This window comes from Perna viridis, chromosome 8 (genome assembly GCF_037379345.1).
Source record: "Perna viridis isolate PV_CMFRI_1.1 ecotype Kerala chromosome 8, ASM3737934v1, whole genome shotgun sequence".
In the NCBI taxonomy this organism is placed as follows: Eukaryota; Metazoa; Mollusca; class Bivalvia; order Mytilida; family Mytilidae; genus Perna; species Perna viridis.
This window is the reverse complement of record NC_142452.1, coordinates 15,961,353-15,985,317: the sequence shown is the minus strand read 5'-3', so window position 1 is coordinate 15,985,317 and position 23,965 is coordinate 15,961,353. Positions and strand designations below refer to the sequence as shown.

Below are 23,965 nucleotides of genomic sequence, written 5' to 3'. Positions count from 1 at the left end.
ACAGTTAATCTGATCTTTTCATCTATTTGCAAGGGTCAATTAATTTATTTGTAATAGATTCCAATCTGCCTTATCAATAAAGGAACCCTAAATCATCCATGTTTATTTTGTGGATCCCAACATGGTTTCACAATCATATTCGAATGTAAAGTACTGAAATAACGAGTACAAGAAGTCGCTAACAATATGAGCGACTTAAAAATACACGTATGCTTTACTATCAAAATACATGATAGTACATGATAATATATTCCACTGAAGCCAACAGTCCAAAGCAAAATCCAAGCACGCCATTTGTTTACTATCCGTTAATTATTGAGGATCTTTAAGATAAGGTAATGACAAGGATCAGCTGATTCGATCCAAAAGAAGGAATATCGTTGATCCTTTGACCTCAGTTTCGGAGTTGTCTTTAAGCAATCCAAGCTTCGGGAAATATATGTAACATATCTTCCCAAATTAACTTGAGATAAACAGACACTATGAAATCAGCTTCATGTCTTGACCTACACTTAAAAGTCCACAGAAAAGAAACACCCATGAAGATATTATACGACAATCGCAATGACGTCTCATTTCATGTTATCATTTTTTCGTTCATCTGTGGTAACATCACTTCAGCACTTGTGTATGGCGTTTTCATTCGAAAACTCAAACGCCTTATCAGAGCTTTCCGAATTCGAAATTACTCTCTGTATTGGCATTTTATTACCGCGCCAGACATCTTACAAGTAGGCTACTGGGACAGGATTATGCTTCTACAAGACTGCAGTCATCACTTCAACAGTTGATGATCTGGGAGACGACTTCATATATTTGACTAACTTATGTCCTACTCGTATCCCATCTGCTCTAATTGAGCAAATAAGATTGTTACAAGCTAACTCAACAAAAGTGCTATGGTTGTCACTATGAACCCTTGCATTGTTAGGTGTGTTCATTTATACCACGAGTACAGATTTGTTCACCGTGTCGTATTTTTTTCTTATACTCTTTCGTTCACACCAAACGCGACATGTAATGAGAAACAACTCGACAGGTGTTTATAGGAAAGCAGAGGACACTTGCCCTATACTAGTATGTGCTCCTGGTCGCTGCTCCCAGGAGGAGTCCGGGATGCTCATTTACTTTTGTTTCATTAAAATGTAAGTGTTATTTTTGTTATTTCATTTTCTTAATTATGTGCGTCTTTTTTCACTGTCTGGTCTTTGTATTTCGATTACCGCTCGAATATTGGTTTCCTTGCATACTCCTCCATGTTGTCATGAAAGAAATACTTACCGCTTTCAGATGTCAGTTGAGATATTTCGCCATTTTGAACCTTATATATAGAACGTGGTCCAAAGTCTGAGAGTTTACACGTCCAGCGACTGTCCACAACACAATTTGAACTCTTCAAATTTCCATGGTATCTAAGATCACTTTTATGAATATACTCGAGGCCCTTACAATATTGAAAATACAATACTTTACCGCACTATTAAAATTTCTAATACAACGCATTTGGAAAAGATACGATTTGTTAATAGTAATAACTGTAAGGTTATGGGCGCATCTATGTGTCCTTTTTCTTGTGTAAGTGAAAATGTGTTTGATGCTTTTAACACATAAATTATTTCTGCAGATATTTCTTTAAAATTAGTTCTTGATTAGCTCACGATAGAAAAGGACTTTATCTTGTTATTTCAACCAAATAATCAGATAAGCGGATATAAAAAAAACAATCGTTTAAATCTTATGATACTTGCTTCAATAAATATGTTCTGTAATGTATTATTTTTTTTACTATTTTGTTCTCAGGTAATACTCTGGTGCATTTGTTACGTTTTACCATATCCGTTGAAATGTTTTGATTCATAACTGTTGATTAGTCCCAATATGTCAATAGACTACTAGCATATGTTATATGAAATAAACAAGCTTACCCTACAAACATCTATAGCTATGGACAACTTAAACATGGTGTCTAGTTTGATATCATCATTGTCCAGAATGTCCTGAAGAAATTTTTAAAAAGTAAGTCATCAATATCGAACGCAAATATGTATAGAAATGAAACGTTAAAGAGTTGTCGTGACATCAATTTTTTGTTCTGTTTATGATAAAAAGGGTTATTATCATTTTTGAATTCGTAGTTTAAGACATTAACGAATCATACAACAACATTTGAATTTGAGCAAATAAAAAAATAAAGCTTCGCTGAAACGATACTTTTTGTATGCCTTTACATAAAATTAAAGTGAAAGTAAAGCCATGAAAATTATTTTGGCCAAATAAATATACTTTGTCTAAGGGTTAGATCAATTATTAAAACTCAACATATCTCTGTTATAGGAAGTGAACTTTTAAATTACCCGTAATCGACCTTTAGTTGAATGTTCCCATAGTACAGCAATATTTCCTGGTTCAGTACACATCCCTATGATTGATGCAATATTCGTGTGTTTAATGTCCAACAGCTGAAAAATCAAAAAACGGTTTTTATTTGTATTGCACATTACCCTTCAATGACGAATTTAGTATTGTCTGTGCAATAATACCACTCAATATTCAACATATAACCCAGGTTAAGTCGTTAATTATAAAAATGGAGTAGTTTTTAATTACCCAACTCTCACTCCAGTACACTTTCGTGATTACCATATTTATAATAAGTCAAATAGGAGTTGTGCGTATCGAAATTGGTCTAAACACTGGAAGACAAATAGTTGTCGTAGAGTTGTTCGTTTTCTGTTTGTTTGTTTGTTTGTTTGGTTTAGATTTTATTAGATTCTAGTTTACAGTATTATGTACATAGTATCTAACATTAAGTGTACACTATGGAAGTTAAAACATCTGATGAACTTTGTAGATGTAGTAATAGTCATAATCTACTAAATATCCTTCCCACTTTGTATCAATTCATCTCAACGTATATGAATGTCTGTGTAAAAATGAATAAGGGAAAAGGGTAATGAACACTGAATGGTTACCCACCAGAACATGTACATTACTATGATTATGAAATGTTGTTGTTTCTGATTTCCAAACTTACAGTTTTCATTTCTTTGAGAAGTTTCCTATCGACTTTGATTTTCTGTCTTTTGAGACGTTTGACATACACTAGCTGACCTTTATATTTTGCCAAATGTCCCGCTTGTTTTACATCTTGAAGGTCTGTTCCAGACTTTCCTAATGTCTCTTTGTCTCCGAGTCCATATCTATCTGTGTACGATGCTGTGGCGTCCGTAAGACACCCATCACTCTGGGTGAAAGCATTTGATAGCGCCTAGAATAAAAGGGTTTTAAAAACAAATTACAACAGTTTTTTTTTCAGTGAGTACTTCGTCTATCGTTACAGCTGGCATGCAACGTGTTCTTTAAACGTTGTAGTATGTCATTGCATGTAAGTTATTGTATATGTAATATAATTCGTGTGTACAAAAGAAAAGATCCATAGCATGTACGAAGAATGAAATCATTAATTCATTTATGAATTACTATTACAAAAGAATGTGTTTGAAATACAATATACATGTATATGTAATAATTATTGGAGTTGGTTTTCATGTGTAAACTCTGTATGAGCGCACATAATTGTATAGCGTATGGGTATACATATGTAAGTTAAGAAGTCTGAAAACACTTTTCGTTTATACCCATTGTAACTGTATTTTGACTGATGATACATGAAATATTGGTTCAGTATATTTGAGATGTATGTCAGGTAAAGAGCAAACATGCGTCCAAACCAAACTGTTGTTATTGTATTAATTCACGATCATGAACTGAATATGCTTATCTGTATGACTTCTATGCCATACACTACACGAACCCGAACTATTTATCTTTGTTCCTTCTGATAAACATAAATCGAACTGCTGACCATTTCCTTAAATAAAAGTTCATGGAAATGGTGTCATGAGGTCTTAAATGTTTGTAGATATGTTATTAAGTATGACTTTAACATAAGTGCTTATCATGCTAAGAATGAATGATTATAAACAACAATATAGAGATTATAGAATTGGAGTAATGCATGATTGATAAAATTTACATGCAATATATTTATTTTTTTTTTAAATATAAAAAGCTTAAATATATACTTAAGACATTTCGTAATGGAAATGTTGTAACTATCAAAGTATTAATATTTCTGTTACTCATGTAAAAGAAAACTATATCCAACAGACAAAACAAGAAAGGATGAAAAGGTTTAAACACAGTTAACATTAGAAATAACACGATTTATGAATTTATAAAAGATCATACAAATTTATTTTAAGCGATGAAATATAATTGATAATAATGCCCTTCTCCTAGCCGATCTGTTTCTTTATTCATATATATCGGATTTCCTTCAAAATCTTGTGAAAGACCAAAAGGTTAAAGAGGCTAGATCCTTTAATTTCGCATATCGATACATTGACGATGTTCTCTCCATTAATAATCCTAAATCTCGAATATGGCTTCCGATTTTTTTCCCAACAAATTAAAAATTAAAGAGACCACTGACGCGGACTCCTCCGCGTCATTTATAGACCTTGACCTCGAATCTGACGACAGTAATTATGTCAGTACAAAAAACAAATGTGACGATTTTGATTTTACAATTCTAAATTACCCTTTCTTGTGTGGTAATATACCAGCTTAACCCTGCATATCATGTTCATATTTCTCAGTTGTTAAGGTATGTCAGAGCTAGTAACGACTATTATGACTTCTAAAGACGCCACCATTGTTTTAGAGACGGGCTTTTGGACCAATGCTTTGTACCAATGTAATAAGAAAAGCTACCTTAAAAGTTGTATATCCGATATCCATTTCTTATTGAAAAATATTCTGTTTCTGACAAAAAGACTATCGATAACGGATTTTCATAATGTCTTCAAATTAATTTTCTTAGTTTTCACTTATATATTAATTTATCTTGAATTTGACGCGCCCTCCCGTCAACGTTCAAGACGTATTTTGAAATATGTAGCTTGGATTTAAATATTTTTATAGTTACGGTATTTTATTCTTTATATTTTCACTTATTTGTTGTTTATATCTTCTGTATATTTTACTACTGATTTTACCGATTTTAACTGGCTGCAATTTTATGCCGCCCATTTGTGTATAAAAATACGGTATATAATGAACCGCAATGGTTGTGGGAGCTTAGCGCGCTATAAAACCTGGTTTAACTTACCTTTCATTTTGAAATGCCTGTACCAAGACAGGACCATTGTGGTGGTTTCTGGTTTTTACCTTGACATTGCCATTTGTTATACGGACCTTCCTTCTGACTGTTCCTTTTGACTACTGCCCACATTTTATCAGTTCGGAAATTTTGTAATTACTCTTCATTTGATTATAATTAGTATTGCGTGAACCTACCATAAATGACCTTGCATTTTTGCCAACTTTGAAGTCTAGGTCTTGGTACTTCACTTTCCATGTGCCATCATTCAGCAGTCTTTCCTTTCTCCATATCCTAAATCAAATACATGTATAATGAAAATGGATATGGACAACCGCACTGGAATGAAAAAAGTGTCAGCTGAAGGCCATCCATGGATCTTCAATGAACGACACTGTAACCCTCACACCACGGGGCAGGCTGCAGCTTGCCCCATAACATAACACATTGTACAACGAAATATTAGCACCTATAAACTTCAGCAACATAAAAGTAAACTGAAATTGAAAACGAAACAAGACAGAGATCAGATATATCGGACTCGGGTCAGGCGCAAAATTTTCATAAAAAATTAGAACAGGGGCGGCCCTTTGCTATTTCCAGATACATGTACATTTCGTGAGAGAAAAAAAATCGTCCAGCCCTGGTAGGGGGTCCAAGGGGCGAAGCCCCCCCCCCCCGAAGCTTCGTGGAGATAGCGTTTTAGAGCATCATTTATGCCTCTCCTGGATGTATTTTATCTCCAAAAAAAAATTGGCAAAATTAAATGCAGGCAAAAGCTTTTTTGCCTAACGGCAGCTACGCGCCTGCTGAATCATCTATTGTGTCATGTAATGCTGAAACGGTGACAAAAGTAAATAACTCAAAGACTGTTCTCAACGGGTAAATGCAAACATGGAGGAAAACGGATCCCCATAGAAACAGGCATTTATGTACTGCTCTCTATGTAATTAGATAGCTTTATAGCGAAGATATAATTAATATGTATAAGGTCAGGTGACAAAGATGCATGACGAAAGCATACTTATCACAAGTATTTAAAACTCTTCATTAAATATAAATACAATTTTAAAATATTTCAAAATATCAATAATACTTCACTACTTTGCATGATCAATATTCAATTTCATGCCGTTGTTCGACAACATACAATATGAATAAAACGAATATGAAAAATTATGGCAAGCCGTTCTCGTCAAAAGTTTTATTCTGCGTTCAAAATTTCTAATTACAGACTCAAAATTTTTATTCCGCAACAAGATATTCAAAATTGTGCGCAATTTTTACGCACAGAAATCATAAATATTCATGTCCCACGACCAAGTCACGGATCACGTCGGTGTTTCCAGCGATTTTATTTAATTCATGCGTAACAAAATAATCTCTGAATACTTTGAAAATCACCGAGTAGTTCCAAATGGAAGTATTTATATAGGTAAAATCAAAACATAACTGCCAATAACAATGAAGAGTTTTCCAATCTCTGTTGAGGATATACATGTACGAAAAAAAACTATTTTTATCCTTCTTTCAATACGGAATACAAAAGATCTGAGTAAACGTTAAAAAGCTTTTTACATATCCAAATCATTATTCTATGAATATTCTATGAATATCTATGATTTCTGAGCGTAAAAAGGTGGTCACAATTTTGAGTGTGGCATTCCGATTATTGAAAGCGTTATTATCTGTTTTGGGTGCGTCTTTCATTTATCCGTACAATTAAGCAATATCTGGTGTATGTTTGAAATCCTACTGCGGAATATTCGAATGAGTAATTAAAAACATTAACTGTCGTTGTACGTATTTCACTTACCTATACAGTAAAAACACCACCAACATGGCCGCTAACATTCCAGTGCCCAGACCGGCAAAGAGTGCTGTCTGGTTGTCTGTAGTTAAAATGATTATGATTTGATATTTTGAACTAAATTTAGTTTTCAATCAAATGTTTATGTCTAATATGGCAAATACCAGAATAATTATATACAAATCTAATATAAAAAACTTCACAAAACACATTATAAACATAGGATAACTTCCTCTTCAAGTCTTGCTCTACAATCAGACTTTCTATTTTACTTACTAGTGCGTGCGATGCTATAAAAAATCTAATAATAAATTCTAGTAACAAACTTATGGAAATAGTGGTATTAACTATTTTGGAGTGTTAAAACTTGATTGGTTGAAGTACTTGAAAAAGAACGTGTCCATATGGAATATGTTCGGTGTTTTGGTTTTTTTACTTTATACAATTATATACGCCCGCATATTAATCTCATAAAATTCGCAATATGTTATCAAACGGTGCGTTGATCAATTGGAATGTGAATATACATGTATCTGTTTGAATTCTTAAAATCATATCTTAGTAACGAAAAACATAAAAAAAATACACTAACTGGACTTCTTCAATATGACTCACTCATAAGGGATATGGTTAAGATATTGTTGTCAAATGGTTGAAGATGGGATTTTAATGATATTAAAATTGATTTACTCGTAGAGTCTTTACATAAAAACTAATACACTATACTTAATTTTTGGCATGACATGATTTGTGTCCTTATTGTATGACTTATGATGTACAGTAATTTTCAACCTCCAATTGGAAGAATTAGAATCGATATTGCATACGATGACGACGCAACTTACTGGTCTAGAACTGTCAAGTCATTTAATTGCAAGTAGTCCTTTGTTATAAGTTTCTATATATTCGTTGTAACAAGTGACTCAAAACTTATTGAACTGATGTTTTGGAATGTTTAATTGTGTAATATGTTTTTCTAGAGTGGCCAGATTTAAACGGGTGATGGTTGTGATCACGCCAAAGAAATATAACCCCTTCGCTTATTTGCGCCTGCCCTAAGTCAGAAATTTCTGACCTATCTGTATGTCTTGTTTCGTTTTCATTTTCAGTTTACTTCAATGTTGCTGGCATTTCGCTGTACCTGTGTATAGTGTTGTGATATGAGGATTTCCTCATTGTTCATTGAAGACCCATGTGTGGCCTTGAGCTGACATTTTTCATCGGGTAGGGTTATTGTCATATTCACCACATCAATTCTCATTACATGTATATTTCATTTGCAAATACGTGTGGACTTAGCTAAAACATGATACTACATTTATATTCAAATACAACTATGAATTTATGCGTGACGAAACTTAAGGATATCGTAGTTTGTAAAGAAATTTTTGTTTTATCCGCGCTCGAATGCCTCAAAGATCGCTGCGCAAAGGCATAGAAATGTTTTAATATGATCAAACAGAGTTTAGCAGATCTTAATATTGAAACATCTTCAGCTCCTTATTAGCACATTCTCTGTTTTCCCAATTCTTCAATCATTATATCAGATTAGTTCCCAATGGCCAGATAAGGAGCGCAACAGATGACACCAACATTCATAACACCAAAGTACGGTATATCCAGAAACAAAACCGAGATACATTGGGCAAATTTCACTAGCTTTAAAGTCAATATATATAAATATCAGTTGGAATTCCATGTTAGTAAGGATTCAGACCCATCTTACATATATGCATTGTCCAAGAATTATTAATGCACGTGTATTTTGAATAATTAAAATAAATCAGTCTCTTGAATTTTACAAATATTTATGCCTTTTCAAAGGCAAAACCATATAACGGATTCCAATAGTCTAATGTTTTCGAAATGAAATCTCAATGATATTATATCTGGTTGATCTCATAATTCTTCATCATTGCGAAGTTGCATTTTAACATTTCATAGTTCTACAAAACTACGCACTGTGTACCTGTAACTATTACAAAATCAACGATTGCATTATAAGAAGAATGAAAATAAACAATACCTGTAAACTGGTTACTATAGGAGTTATATATTTCTCGCCATTTTTAAAAGCTATTGAATTTATCCAGAACTATATTGATTCCAACCTGTAGTTCCACTATTTGCATATTTTACATTTCATTATTGATTGGATTTGTCACGTGGTTTTTAATTTGAAATGTCTATAAACAATTATAATCAGTGAAGGAAAAAAACGTTAAAAAAGCTGAATTTGTGAATTCTTACTTTACTGAAGACGCGTCAGTAGCGTCAGTTCACGGGTAATCTAGATTGACGACAAATCTTCAAATGTAATGCATTCAGTTATCTCCATTCGAATGCAACTTTAGAAATTATTTATTGTTGTACATTGTCAGTAGTTCATCAATTAAATTTTGTAATTGTAGATTAAAGAATCAAGCACTTCATTGTGGTCCTTTCAAAGGACAATGGTTTAAAGTTAATATTGACTAATATATCAGTATCTAAGAGTACAATATGGCTGAGAACCACGAATAAATCTGTTATAGTTTGCATACATTTAGTACAGAAAAAAATACATGTAGCATATATACTCTAAGATGAGAAGTTTGTAATCTTAATGTGCATTATACCTGTTCCATCTGGACACAGTTCATTATAAAAACCACAAGGGGGTGTGTCGGGCGGTTTGTAAGTTTTACTGGTCTCTCCATTACCCCATCTGATATCGTCTACATCTGTCACCTAGATGGCGAAAAGGTAAAATATAATGGTATTGAGCTGAACCATAAAAGAATCAGAAGGCAAACTTGCACATGATACTAAACAGGTTATTATTATACGAACATTTATTTATTTCTCCCACAGAATTGCATTTGTGCTGCAGTGATTTAACTCGGAGATACTTGTACAATATATCTTCACACAAAATTATACTTTCAGGGTTATCAATAAAGGATGGAAAAAATGTCATACTCATTTTACATATATAGCCAAAGGCAACAGACACACATTACAAAGAGACAAACAAACAGGCCATGGCATCACTATACAATGATAAGGGTATCGGTGAGACAAACAAAATGTCCCATGATTAAATATCATGCAGGAAATATTCAATTCATTTGAAGGTCATTTCCACCAAAACCACACGAAGCAACATACCAAAATAAACTGACTTTTACAGAAGCACACCTCAATTTATAATGGGAAAGATCTACATCAACTCAACGGTTCTTATGAAATGCCGTGAGAATAAAAAAAAGTTTCATCTGGAAAATAATAATAATAACAAACGCTTAAAATCAACAATGTAAGTGCTTCGCGCATGTCAATACTAATGGATATTAGTGAGACAAGAACGTGATAAGAATGTAAATCATAAAAATTAAATTAACTGGCTTATCGAGGTGTGCTTCTGGTTTACTTACGTGAACATGCGATTTGTCCTGAATTGTTAAGAGAATACAGATTTTAGACTAGATTTTACTCTGATATACAAAATATTGAGTACGCTATATATGATCTTTGAGCTACGTACAATGTATTGTATAAAAAAGATTGAAAATAATTTATATTGAATCACGGTCATGCCGGTTATATTTTTTTAACCCTCAAGCCGGAAATATTGGTTATATTGACCACAATGCATGCCGTAGTTCTTTCCGTATTCACCACAATGTAATACGGATCACTGCCATTATATCGGTTATACTGACGGTCATACCGGTTGTTTTTGTTGTACTGACCACCATGTTGGTTTTATTTGTTTAATTGACCACCATGTTGGTTTTATTTGTTTAATTGACCACCATGCCGGTTACATTTGTTATATATTTGCTTTTTTTCATCATGATGGATTTTAACTATATGTACTTAGCAAGTACTGTCTTTTAAAAAAATATATAGCCGACGCAGTAAAATTTGTTCCTTTTAATTATTATTTTCTACATTTCATTCAGGAAATAAATTTTCGATACAGTTTTTTTTAACGCTGCTAAGTTATCAGTATTTGGCCAATCGGAAACAGAATTGCAATCTGGTGACTTGCGTTTCCGTGGAAGAGCGTCTTTCAGGTCAAAGGGTAAAAAGCAAAACTATACCGACTTCGTCGGCAAAAAATAACGTTCTAAATATCGAGGTAGCATGCGATGAACATTTATAATCTTGTAACTATTAAACGATGGACTTCTATTAATTGTATCTGTAAAGTAACTTGAAAATGTAATGCAAATCTTATTGTCATTAAACCGATTTAAATTTCATTAAATCTACACAGAAAACAATATGAATATGGCACATTTAAAAAAAAAAAAAACTCAGATATTTTTCATTCGTAAATTTACATACTTACAGAGGAGATACTTCCGTTTACTTGAGTATAATATTGATACGCCACCAATGAAAACATCCCTGTTGCGTTCAGATCGTATATAGAGAGGTATGGGTAGCGATCAGCAAAACGAGTTAAAAGAACTTCTCCTGAAAGCCCTGGAATATAGAATTATTGCCAAGCTGTTCTGTAATATAAAATTATCAAGGCATCCAAACACAAGGGCAGTTAAGCTAAGCTCGACATTTTTTAAAGATAAATGATGTTGATTAAACAAATAAGGTACATTACCTTTAAATGACTGCTTGATTGCAACATTGCGTAAAGTCGTTCCATTGACAGCGGTGGCATTTCCTCCCGTAGCGTTCAAAGCTAAACCGTACAACATCACACAATCATGTAAAAAGATCGAGTAAGGATCTGGCTGAAATAAAAACATTTTCAGCTCATGTTGTATACTTTTAATCACCACACCCAATATACCAATGGGGCCTAAGTACCGTTAGTACCAGAAACCTAATTTGAGAAAAAAAAATATCAATAAAACAAGTATATTCCCTCCCAACAAATTTCATTTCTAAATATTCACCCTTCAATATTTCAAAACAATGTAAACATGTCGTTAGCTTAATACAATGTAGATACTCTCCACAAAACAATATGTACACGCATCTTATTTTTAAAATTTGTACAGTTAAGCACATAGAGTATAATACACCCATCAAAGTCATGTATGATTATAATCTGCATGTACATGCATTACTATTCAGTACTATTCTGCAACATCACCACTTGACCACCCTATCCTCGCTAACACCACTTTGCCTTCACCGCCCCTATCATCGCTATCAACACCTTGAAAACCCCTTATCACCTTTACCACCCCTATCCTCGCTTTAATCACCTTGACCATCCCTATCCTCGCTTTCATCACCTTGACAACCCCTATCCTCGCTTTAATCACCTTGACCATCCCTATCCTCGCTTTAATCACCTTGACAACCCCTACCTCGCTTTCATCAAATTGACCACCCTATCCTCGCTATCATCACCTGATTACCCTTATCCTCTCTTTCACACCCGTGACTACCGTTGTCCTCATTATCATCAAATTGACCACCCCTATCCTCGCTATCATCACCTGATTATCCTTATCTTCTCTTTCATACCCTTGACCACCCTCGTCCTCATTTATCATCACATTGACCATCCCTATCCTCACGATCATCCGATGGACCACCACCAACTTCACTATCATCACATTGACATCGTTCTTATGATCCCTTCTATAACCTTGACTACTCATTTCCTCACTGTTATCACCATGACAACCATATCCTTACTACCACCAACTTGACCACGCCTAGCTCAGTATCGTCACCAAGACAACCCTATCCTTACTGTCATCAACTTGACCTCTCCTATCCTCATTATCAACAATCTGACCATCACCAACCTCACTACCATTACATTAACAACGGTTACCCCTATCCTCACTTCCATACCCTTGACCACTCTTTCCTCACTACCATCACCATGACAACCCTACCCTTGCTATCATTACTTTGACCACCTCACTTTAATGGTCATGACATCCCCATCCTCACTATCGTAACCATGACAACCCTATCCTCAATAGCATTACCATGACAACCCTTATCCTCATTATTTTTACCTTGACCACCCCTATCCTCTGTGCCATTATCTCAAACAATAGAAATTCTCAACGCATTCCCAATACAAATATACCTATCTTGCAGACGTTTGTCCAAGCTCTTTATAACCACACACAGTTATTGAAAAAGTAATCAAGGGAACCAAGGCTATAGCGGTAATCAAAAGAAAGCAATCCAGGGACAAAGACCAGACAAGGAAAACAGACATACACAACAAAGAACATAAAGTAACTAAAATCATACATACAAAGTAACAAAAGCAAATAAGCAACTCGGACTCCACTAAAAACTGGGAGCATGGACCAGGTGCACCGGTAGGGTAAGCGTCCTCTGCTTTTCTTGAAACACCCGCCGAGTTGCTCATAAAAAGTCAAATACGGGGTAGACAAACGAGGAAAGGAAAACTATGACCCGTTGAATAAATCAGTTTTCATGGTGCAGATGGATACACCAAAACGAACCACGAGTTCATGATGACGACCATAAAACTTCTGTAGTGATGACTTCAATCTTGTAGCAACATAACCCTGTTCCAGAAGCCTATTTGTTAGAGTTGTAGCGCATTGTCTGGGCTGCAACAAAATACTGAATTGAATCATCTCGAACATTGTGAATGAGACAATAATATTGCAGGAGCAGGGGCCTTTTTTTTGGTCAAGGCGAGCTAAAAGGTCACGCAACGACTCGAGGTCAATTCATTTGTACTTCATTTGGTTGTCGTTTGGAAAATGAGTTTCGAATGGTCTTGTTACTAATTTGCTAAAGATAAACACTGAATCAACGCTTTTTTTATAATAAGACAATTCATACACGTGGTATACCAGATATAGATGGTACTCATAAACCAACACAACAACATAGTTTTATCAATTACCAGAGCAGTAGGTCTAAATATACCCATGAACAATATCTTAAGAATACCTGAAACAAACATTTCATTAACATCTAACAGGTTTGTTTTGTCAGTGAGTATAGCATCTATTAGGCTTGTTTTGTCAGTAAGTATAACATCTAACAGGCTTGTTTTGTCAGTAAGTATATTATCTAACAGGCTTGTTTTGTCAGTACGTAATGATGATTCTATTTATAAAAGATCTCTTAATATAACTTGATTCAATAGAAAATTACAAACCTTGGTCATTAAGTAAATGACATGTTCTTCACAGTCAACAATATCAATGAATTCTTGAACATATTTCTGACACCCCCACCCCACCCCGAAAGCATTCAGGCTTTGAATCTAGATTTGGCCCCCCACCATGTCGAATATAATTTAAATCCACCCTAACCCTTGTTAAAAAATGATCACACTCCCTTGTATATGTACAGTGTGTATTTTAGTGGCTATTGATGTAATATGTCAACATTCGATGTTTTCTACAAACACTATGCAATGAAGACTTACATATGTTGCATTTGGTAAACTACTGTTCTGAAAAAGACTTATTGCTGCCGCCAAAGCAGTATACTGCCACTGGTTTCCGGTTTGATGAGTGTCTCCAAGAATAACCTGTTAATGTTGAAAGATCATTTGTTTCAGATGACATTACCGTATCATACATTGCTAAACCAATGTAATATTTTCAGGGAATTGTCGAAGACAGGGTCCAGGTGTGGACAATTTTTAATTACTCATTGAAGGCCTATGATAGATTCTTTCTGGCTTGTTTCTCACATATTTCACATTTCACAGTTGTTGCCCTGAAGTATTTACCAATTCCTCCTCTAGATGAAGTCCATATGTAATACAAGATATTCATAGGGCTGATCATATTTCATCTTCAGCTACGTTTTATTTAATATTATTTATATACATGTATGTATACTCCCCCTATACACGTTTTTTTATGATGCAAACAGGACAAAAAGTGTGCATGGTGCTTTTGACTATGCTGGAGTTATCCTTTTCTTATTTCACCCTAAATGCAACAAAAAGGGGGCTTAGGGTCGATTCGAATTCGAAATACTAGAGACTTAGCAAGGAAACGGAGACAGACACAACTAGCAACGTATACATATAGTACATATTTAGACCCCCTTGATATGAAGAACACTTAATCTACAAGTAATGAGTCTATCAAAATATGGATGTTTGGACTACATCATTCGTGACACAACACCGATTTGTAAGGATATAATTGATGATCGAAAGCGTCACACTTATCAACATACTGACCAAAGACAAATACAAATTATAAAATATATGCTCTAAATTGCCCGAATTACTCTCCTTAAATACTAGAAACAATTTTTATCGACCACACCAAAGTTATTTTCCATTTACAGAAGTTAACCAAAATTCCACTGGAGATTTGGGATACAATATTCTAAGAAACATTTCGTCATTTGAAGGTTTTTTTTTCTTTCCATTATGTTTTCAGAATAATAGCCAACAACTGCAAAAAATAACGTCATCATTTCAAAGCTAACAACTCGTCATAATTTTTTTTCTTTTTTTATGTTTTTCATGGTTCATGTACATTTTCGTGTATGTATTAGACAAAAACTTCTTAAAAAGGATCTTTAACTTTCCACTTGATAAATCGAGTCATTCTACATATTCTAACCAAAATTACATAGTCCTAATTAGAGCTCTTAAAGCTGTAAAATTTTCCAAAAGCTCTCCTTTTTATTTAGACGCAAATGTATATGTTGGAAGTTATCATTTTACTCCCTTGGTCTAAAATTGCAGTGACGTCCATGTTTTAGGTTGACACAAATGTCATAGTAGACACGTAAAGAATTAAGTTACCCGTTGAGCGGTTTCAAAGGAGAAGATTGTTTTTTTTTTTTAAATCCTAACGACGACTGCAAAGGAATGACGTAAGCTCACCATCATCACCATTTTCACTTATCTTTCATTTTCACATCATGTATATACTGCATTGTCTGGGCTGCAACAAAATACTGCATTGAATCATCTCCAACATTGTGAATGAGACAATAATACGGCAGCAGCAGGGGCCTTTTTTTCGGTCCAGGCGAGCTTAAAAATCACGCAACGGCCCGAGATCAATTCATTTGTACTTCATCTGGTTGTCGTTTGGGAAATGAGTTTCGAATGGTCTTTTTACTAATTTGCTGAAGATAAACACTGTATCAACGCTTTTTTTTTATGATAAGACAATTTATACACGTGGTACACCAGATATAGATCGTACTCATAAACCAACACAACATACTTTTATCAATTACAAGAGCTGTAGGTCTAAACATATGCATGGACAATGTCTTAAGAATGGAGTACTCACATACAACAAGTTTTCAAACCCTTGTCTTGCAGCCTCGTCATCACCATCTCCTTGTTTCCAGAAAGTCGTGCTCTCTAAACGTACTATGTCATCCGCGGCCGGTAATGTTGTTTTTACAAAGAAAAACTGGTAGTCTCCAGATGCCATTCCAAGTCTGTACGCCCGTACCATGTAATTACGAAGTTCGTCGTCTGATATGACGAGAATTATAACTTCAAGAAAAAAATATATTTTGTGTTGATATGCATGTTAAAAGTGAAACTGAAGACAGCGATGTAAAGATATTCCGATCGAATCGCATGTAATACTATTTCCAGATGATATCAATTACGCCCAATACTGACGTAACAAACAACAGCTTCATAATAATAGGGTACAATACAAGTATTGTAGTTTTGATTAGTGTCAATTATCAAAGGTAGACTTGGAAAGTTGCACACATAATAAATCTAGAAAAAAAAATAGAGTAATGGATACACCACTTACTTCTTCCTTCATATTTGATAGCATTTAGCATTTCATCTAGATCTGATGTCTTGATTTTCGTGTCTACCAGATTATAATGATGGACAATGTTGAAACCAAGGAAAGATAGACTTTTAATGGCAGATTCTAGAGAGTTGGAGTAGGCTATACTTTCAGGTGCTGTCGTTGATATCATTACCAAACGATACCAGTCGAGTCCACCAAAGAACAAAACCGAAATTCCACCTAAAATTGAACCGTAGAAAATTGATGTAAGAAATATATAGACTAACATGGTACAATAATTTAGTTGCCTTCAAGTCAACCAATTAAAATAACGCTCGTGAAAAGGTTATGCAAATAATGACTATTGTTTAATGCCTTAGAAATGTAGACGCTCCTGCCATTTGATGTCTTATGAAACATTGTATTTATTTTATTTTATTTATTTATTTATTTTTTGGCCTGGTCAGATTAAATCACAATTTTGCACGTCGCGATTAGTTTTGCATAACAATATTAGTGATTGGGATAAGAAGGGGACACGCGTCATTTTTATCACATTCCAGCTGAAAATGTCCCATTGAAATACATATTTTTTTACAAAGAATGTTTAGGAATGGCCTATTATAATTCCGAATGTTATATAAAAAAAATGGCCTTTCTCAAAATTGTAACCCAAACCACTACAATATACCTAAAATCAGTTTTAGTTTCGATTCTTTCTTTATCGTTTCTTCTTTTGTTTTGGGAAAAGAGGCATGTTACTTTTGAATCCTATCATCATTGTTATGTAACAGACTGTTTTAGCTCATGTCACGAGTTATTAAGTCATTCCCACGAGTGATTTCAGAACTCATAGGAACGACATAAGTAATTCATGAGAAGTTAAAGGAGATAACTCTGCAAAAAGAGAAACCATTGTATTTTCTATGTCCATTATATCATAAAAACTGACAGATGTGTAGCCTTTTTTGGGGTGTATCACATATTACAGAATTCGCATGATTCTTCAAAAAGACTGCTATTCAAAAATATATGTATGTCAAACCTATTGTGGCCAATAAAAAACGATCTTACTGCATTTGCATGACTACGAGCATGCTCTTTCTTCTACCCCGCACTTCAAGTTTTAGAAGCAACTAGGCGAGTGTACCTAGAGGCCGAGGACACTGACCCTACCAGTGCACCTGATCTAAGTTCCTAGTATTTTGTGGAGTGTGGGTTGCTCATTTACTCGTTTCTTTGTATATGTGTTACGTTGGTTATGTCGTGTTCTTTTTTGTGTTTGTCTGTTTTTCCTGTCTGGTCTTTATCCTCTGATAATTATATTCTATTGATTTCTGCTCGAATCTCGGTTTCCTTGATTATTTTTTTGTAGACATACATGCAAGATTTTCTTCTAAGTTATTCCCATCATAAATGCATCAACCATAATCCTTACCTAACTGAGACAATGGGTAAACAACTCTAACGAATGTCGTTAGTTTATCTTTGTCGTCCAAGATTTCCTCGTTTGCCAACCAACTGAACACCGGAATGTCCCGATAGGATGCTAGCTCGGCGATAGGTGACATAGCTGAAGCAATAAGAAGAGAAAAGTGTAATTTTAAAGTTATACTCAAGCACTTACAAATGCTTCATCATTCTACATAACATTGGAAGAAACGCAATATGTAACTTATACAACGTTAAACACATCATGTAAGGAAAATTACAAAGATTTCCAAATTTATGGACGATAAAACCTAGGATTTTATTTTTGTATTATGATGATTGTATTAATGGAATAAATTGTGACAAAAAGTTCTACCATTTGTACAGGCTGGTCCTATTATTACATCGACTTGGTGTGTGGAGAGATAATCTGTCAGGACCCCGATGCTCTGCTTACTGTTGCATCCAGAATCCAGAAACTTGACGCTGAAAAAGTTAAATTAATGCAGTAACTACGGCTAGTATTTATCCCTCTGTGCTTTGCATTTTCTGTATCTTCTACAAGGTTTTTTTTAAATATTTAAGAGGACAAATGTATCTATAAGCAGCCTGAGGAGCCATTCTGTTTATGTATGTATTTTTAGGAATGGTACGGTACATTACCTGACTGAATCCTTTGGCAGTATTCCTTGGTTGTATATCTCTTGGAGAGCCAGAGCAAGAGCTGGCAGAGAAGTTGAAGCATTTACTTTGAGACTGGACCCTGGTACAAGGTTGTAAGGAGCCATCCATACCATGTACGTTTTGCCGGAAACAGTGTGGATGATAAAACTTAAGATAACTCCATACATAAACATTTGAAAACTTCCAACAAGCATTTCCACTATTGTTTTAGTCATAAGTTCCGATAGTTGTTCTTGATAGTTTTACATATTTACAAAGCACTGTCAATATATGACTTTGAACTAGATTTACACAAATGTAGGTCTCTACAGGACACATAAAGATGTATATAAATACCATATCATTTCCTTAAATGTTTCTGAGTAAATAACTTATACCATTATTGATAATGAGCAAAAGAGTATTTCCTTTCAGAATGATGGATCACGGTGATTTCGTCATTAGTCCGGCACAATTTTGTTGTAAACATTCATATCATAACTTTCGTTTGACAAAATGATTTATGCAAACATGCTTATTTGATCAATGTGGAAAAAGCTCTTAATCCCTTAGTCAACTCTTCACTTGTGTTTGGTTCATGACAATTAATTACCGCGATTTAATTTCATAATATTATTAGTATAAAGGTAAACGTATAAAGTTTCAGAGCTCTTTAGAGGAGTACGATAGAACGTTGATAAATGAGTCAACTCTGTACGGCTATGACAAGCTCCACACAGAAGCAGGCGATCCATTTCTCTCTTACTAACCGAATTTCGAACGCTGGACACTGTTCCGGAGCTTGGGTAAATGGCTGAACTCTGTACGGTTATGGATGTAACTGTGTTCTCGGTTTAGATTATTTTCCGGAATAGGTTATACACGAACAAATGAATTATAAATTAAAAACGGACATGTTAATTTGTAGGATGTAAGAATTGAACACTTACAGCATTTTTGAAATATTGTCACAAATTAACTGAAATTACAGGCTTTACATTCTAATTAAAGATAAACAAAATGAGAAACATCAAACAAAGAATGTAAGAACTTCGTATAGAGCTACATGTATTTCACTTAGATGACATCTTATTTTGACTGTTCGAACTTTAACCTTTTTCATGCTCAAAGATTGTACATGTAATGAAAATAAAACCGCTATCACCAAAACAAGTATGCAAGTACCGTAAATCCCATTTGTTCTTTTATTTCCTTTTTTTTTTAAAAAAAAGGGGGAAAACAAACAATTAGAGATAAAAAATATATCTTCTCAAATTGTGATTATTATATTATTACTACAGGATGCCCGCGAAATCGCGGTTGATTGCTTAACTATTCCTTACCAAATTATCTTTTCTCAAAAGTCAGGATCGAACCAACCAAAGAAAAAACACCAAGCCCCCTGAAGTTAGATGGTGTGTCCCTAAGCAAATTTCATAACCTCATGTCAATAAACTTTCCTGGAAAAATTGGTTTAAACGCTGTTTTGATCTCAGTATTGCATTAATATTCCCATAGACTTCTACAGTACAGTGCATATTTTTGCGATTTTTTTTAATACGTAAATTGATTCAATAAAACTTTCACTTATGTACAACTTCTAAGGACATGCGAAAAAATAATTTCCTGCAAAGAAAGTAGAGTGAATCCACGAAGATCGGACAGAAATATAGTCTTGAACATTAAATAGCCATTTTCTGTACTTTCACCTTCGTTTTGCACTCTTCAAACCAATCTTTTCAGGGGAACATTTTTATGTTAATATGCTAGATTTTCTTTTAAAAAAGATCGGCATCTTATAGTGTGGTGTTCATAGCTTTTGACAAAATATTAGTTTGTAGAGAGGCAAAAGAAAATGCACTATATCTTAATAACCTCCATGTTTTGACGTACACCCGCTCAGGAAAATGCAATGCAATAACGGTACTTTTATTGGTCCCAGGTTTAATTTGGCCCAGTGGTATGGGAGGAGCTGATGTTATACGACTTGTATCAAATGGAAAACGCCGGAGACGAACGGATAGACGGACGGACACTTAACTGATAAGTGCATAGTAAAAAGTTTAAGCTTCATTCACACTTTATCCGAAGTGTGTATTTTGCGCGAACAGAACATTTTATCATACAATTTAATAAATGAAAGATAACTACATGTATACTTTAAACTTTTCAGACTTGATACTATATTTTTTACACCTTAAATGTGTGCAAATGTCATTTCCTGTTTATTTGTATAAGATGATCCAGTTGTTTTTTTATTAGATTTTTGGGGGTGGGTGGGGTGGCAGGAAGGGGCAGCTGTTGAATACCCTTTCAATTTCTGAAATTTCTGCTCCACAAAATTAAAAGGTGCATAATAAATAAAAAGGGGAGGGTCAAGACTTCGGGCGCAGATGTTTACACATAGAAGGGGGAGGGTTTATTTCGACATGTTCTACGCATTTCCATGTCTGGACAGTTTTGCACCTCAGAAAAATGGTGGATGTCGTTTAATTATGTAATATACTGTACGTGCAATACTCGTGTAAGACACGTACAAATGATCAGGACAGTACGTCCATTGAGCATGCGCAAAAGCGTATTATAACACAAGGACCAATGACGGTATCCGAATTGGGATATTTTCCTAAAAACTCGTGTTTTTCGTAGAAAAAAAGATTGTTTCGAAGACAAATTTAAGAAGCACACAATACTACATTTATACCTCATATCACAAATATATTCGACTTTGTATGGTTTCAGAGGAGTTTGCGGCTCAAGGAAATCGGTCTCTTCCTTTAGTAGTATAGATATTCGTATCATTTTCTATAAGGAAACTTCGCTGAATGTAGTACACTTTCCCCATCACCAAAGAGTTGTATTTCATGCGTACTGTCGGTAGTTATTCCTTTTTTTTAATTTTAAAATTTTGTATTGAAAAATATGGTTTTTCAATAGAAATCTAAATTAGACGTTTATCTGACACATGTAGTTAACAAATACTAAACTGAACGGACATACATGTACTTAAATAATACTAAACTTAATACTAAAATGAACGGACAACCATGTAGTTACTTAATACTAAACTGAACGGACATACATATAGTTAACAGATACTGAACTGAATGGACATACATGTAACTAAACTGAACAGACATACATGTACATGTAGTTAACTAATACTAAACTGAACGGACATACATGTAGTTACAAAATGTACTTAATACTAAATTGAACCGACATACATGTAGTCCACTAATACTAAACTGCACTGTAGGAGGGTAGTAACTGACTTTTTGCTTTCGGCACTCAACGACGTTAGAAAAAGAACATTTCTGACTTGGTTTAACCGTTATCTAATTCAGAAGAGGAAGCGCCCTGGCCATGCACAGAGGAATTAATTTTGACAAATATAAAGTTGGCTGGAATTTGATGTCGGACTGTCGTTTGAGGAGAATTTCACATGCCACTGTGCAAGTTGTTAAGTTTTATGACATGTCTATATCGCTTAATGTATTCCGGTTATTTTAAGTCTATTATTTGTCATTTACATATCAATACATAAGCGTTAAAATCGAATTACTGCGAAATGTACGTATTTCAAATATTTATGTTGTTTCATAATTTAGAAGTACATTTGTATAGCTTCCGAGGGAAGTGTTGTTAATGATGGCGTGGGTATATGTTCGTGTGTGTTCTTTCTTTTACATGGTTTCATGATTATTCTCTATTTAAAAATGATGTAATATAACCACAATGATTGGCATCTTACGGGACGCCGAATGGGACTCTTGTGGTTTTGTACTCAAAATTCAATTTTGTGCAGACAGAAGTGAATTTTGTTCACGAAACGAAATTTATAACATACTACAAACTTTCAATTTTGTGTCACAAAAGTCAATTTTATCAGACAAAAGTCTAATGTGTGTCACAAAATTAAATTTTATGAGAAAATATTGAATTTTTCACAAAAGTAAATCATGTGTCACAAAAGTCGATTTTGTATGCAAAATAATTTACAGAATCCTTTGGATATGCAAATGAATTCTCTCATCACGATTTTTTAAGAAGGTTTCTCATAGTAACTGCGGGTCTCGCAGACGCAGGTTTCCGATTACTTAGAGCAACGCAGGACGGTTAAGTCCATTTTAACTGAAATAAAAAAAACTTTTACTTTGCATTCTATAGTATAACTGTTGAAATGACATCAACTGCTAATACATGTATACGTTTTCTATGAGGTTTGTTTGATAAAACAGGTTTTAAAATACGCGATTTTTCTACTTTCGATTTATTGGAAATTTTTATCATTTCCTGACATCTTTCAATGCTTTTGTCCGACCTGTTAATCGCAACCAAATCGGTTAAAATTTGACAAGATAATTTGTATTAATGTATTTGTCGCAAATTTTGCAGGAAAAAAATTAATCGTCAGAATAGCCAAGAAAATCATATTAGAAATATATTGTGCGGTGAAATTTGTTAATCTGTCAAAGTCGACGAAAGATTATTTTGTTCCTCACGATTTTTTGTCAGATACAGATAGATTCCTTATTTCATTCCGATTCTATAGACCCTTTTGTGGTAAGTTGGTGAGCATGCTCAATTGACACTTCCGCGAGGTAGGGCTTGGGTAGAACAAAAAATTTTCCTCACGGAAGTGTATATTGAGCATGCTCTACGCATGCTCATCCACTTTCCAAACGTTCGCACAAAAGAGTCTATTGATGTACATGCATGACACAACAAAATTTGGTTGAGTTGAACAGGTCGGGCGAGATGAAAAACTGACATAGTACGTGTTTAACTTTCGTTTCCCTTCTGTTTAAAAACGCTCAAATGATACATCTTTAGATTCGAGATTAAGTGACACAGTGGGTTAATACGATTACGATATCCGATATTTCTTTCACTTACGTGCTTTATTATAACCGTGCACATTCGTACCTTATCCACTGTATTGCAGTGAATGCTTTAAGTTAGTAATACACGTGAACATGATGCTGCACATTTTGAATTCATTTGCATTTCCAAAGGATTCTGTGAACTAATTTGCATACAAATTGACTTTTTGTGACACAAAATTGACTTTTGTGACACAAAATTGACTTTTGTGACACAAAATTGACTTTTGTGACTCAAAATTCAATTTTGTCTAAAAAAATGAATTTCGTCATTACAAAATTGAAGTGATCATAA

At 34.2% G+C, this 23,965-nt stretch overlaps 1 protein-coding gene across 1 annotated transcript in view; it reads right to left on the bottom strand.

The window, feature by feature from the left end:
- The window catches only part of LOC148609508 (atrial natriuretic peptide receptor 1-like), a 30,183-nt gene extending 11,265 nt beyond the window's left edge, over window positions 1-18,918 (bottom strand). The window contains exons 1-15 of the mRNA XM_088596278.1: window positions 18,785-18,918; window positions 18,498-18,607; window positions 18,129-18,263; window positions 16,706-16,930; window positions 16,220-16,431; window positions 14,374-14,478; window positions 11,584-11,716; window positions 11,314-11,450; window positions 9,593-9,704; window positions 6,981-7,056; window positions 5,362-5,458; window positions 3,035-3,268; window positions 2,355-2,459; window positions 1,926-1,997; window positions 1,282-1,444 (exon numbers count right to left, since the gene is read on the bottom strand). Coding sequence (XP_088452404.1) covers window positions 1,282-1,444; window positions 1,926-1,997; window positions 2,355-2,459; window positions 3,035-3,268; window positions 5,362-5,458; window positions 6,981-7,056; window positions 9,593-9,704; window positions 11,314-11,450; window positions 11,584-11,716; window positions 14,374-14,478; window positions 16,220-16,431; window positions 16,706-16,930; window positions 18,129-18,263; window positions 18,498-18,607; window positions 18,785-18,918 — 2,050 coding nt within the window. The remainder of the gene's footprint in view (window positions 1-1,281; window positions 1,445-1,925; window positions 1,998-2,354; window positions 2,460-3,034; window positions 3,269-5,361; window positions 5,459-6,980; window positions 7,057-9,592; window positions 9,705-11,313; window positions 11,451-11,583; window positions 11,717-14,373; window positions 14,479-16,219; window positions 16,432-16,705; window positions 16,931-18,128; window positions 18,264-18,497; window positions 18,608-18,784) is intronic.
- Window positions 18,919-23,965: the final 5,047 nt, after the last annotated feature.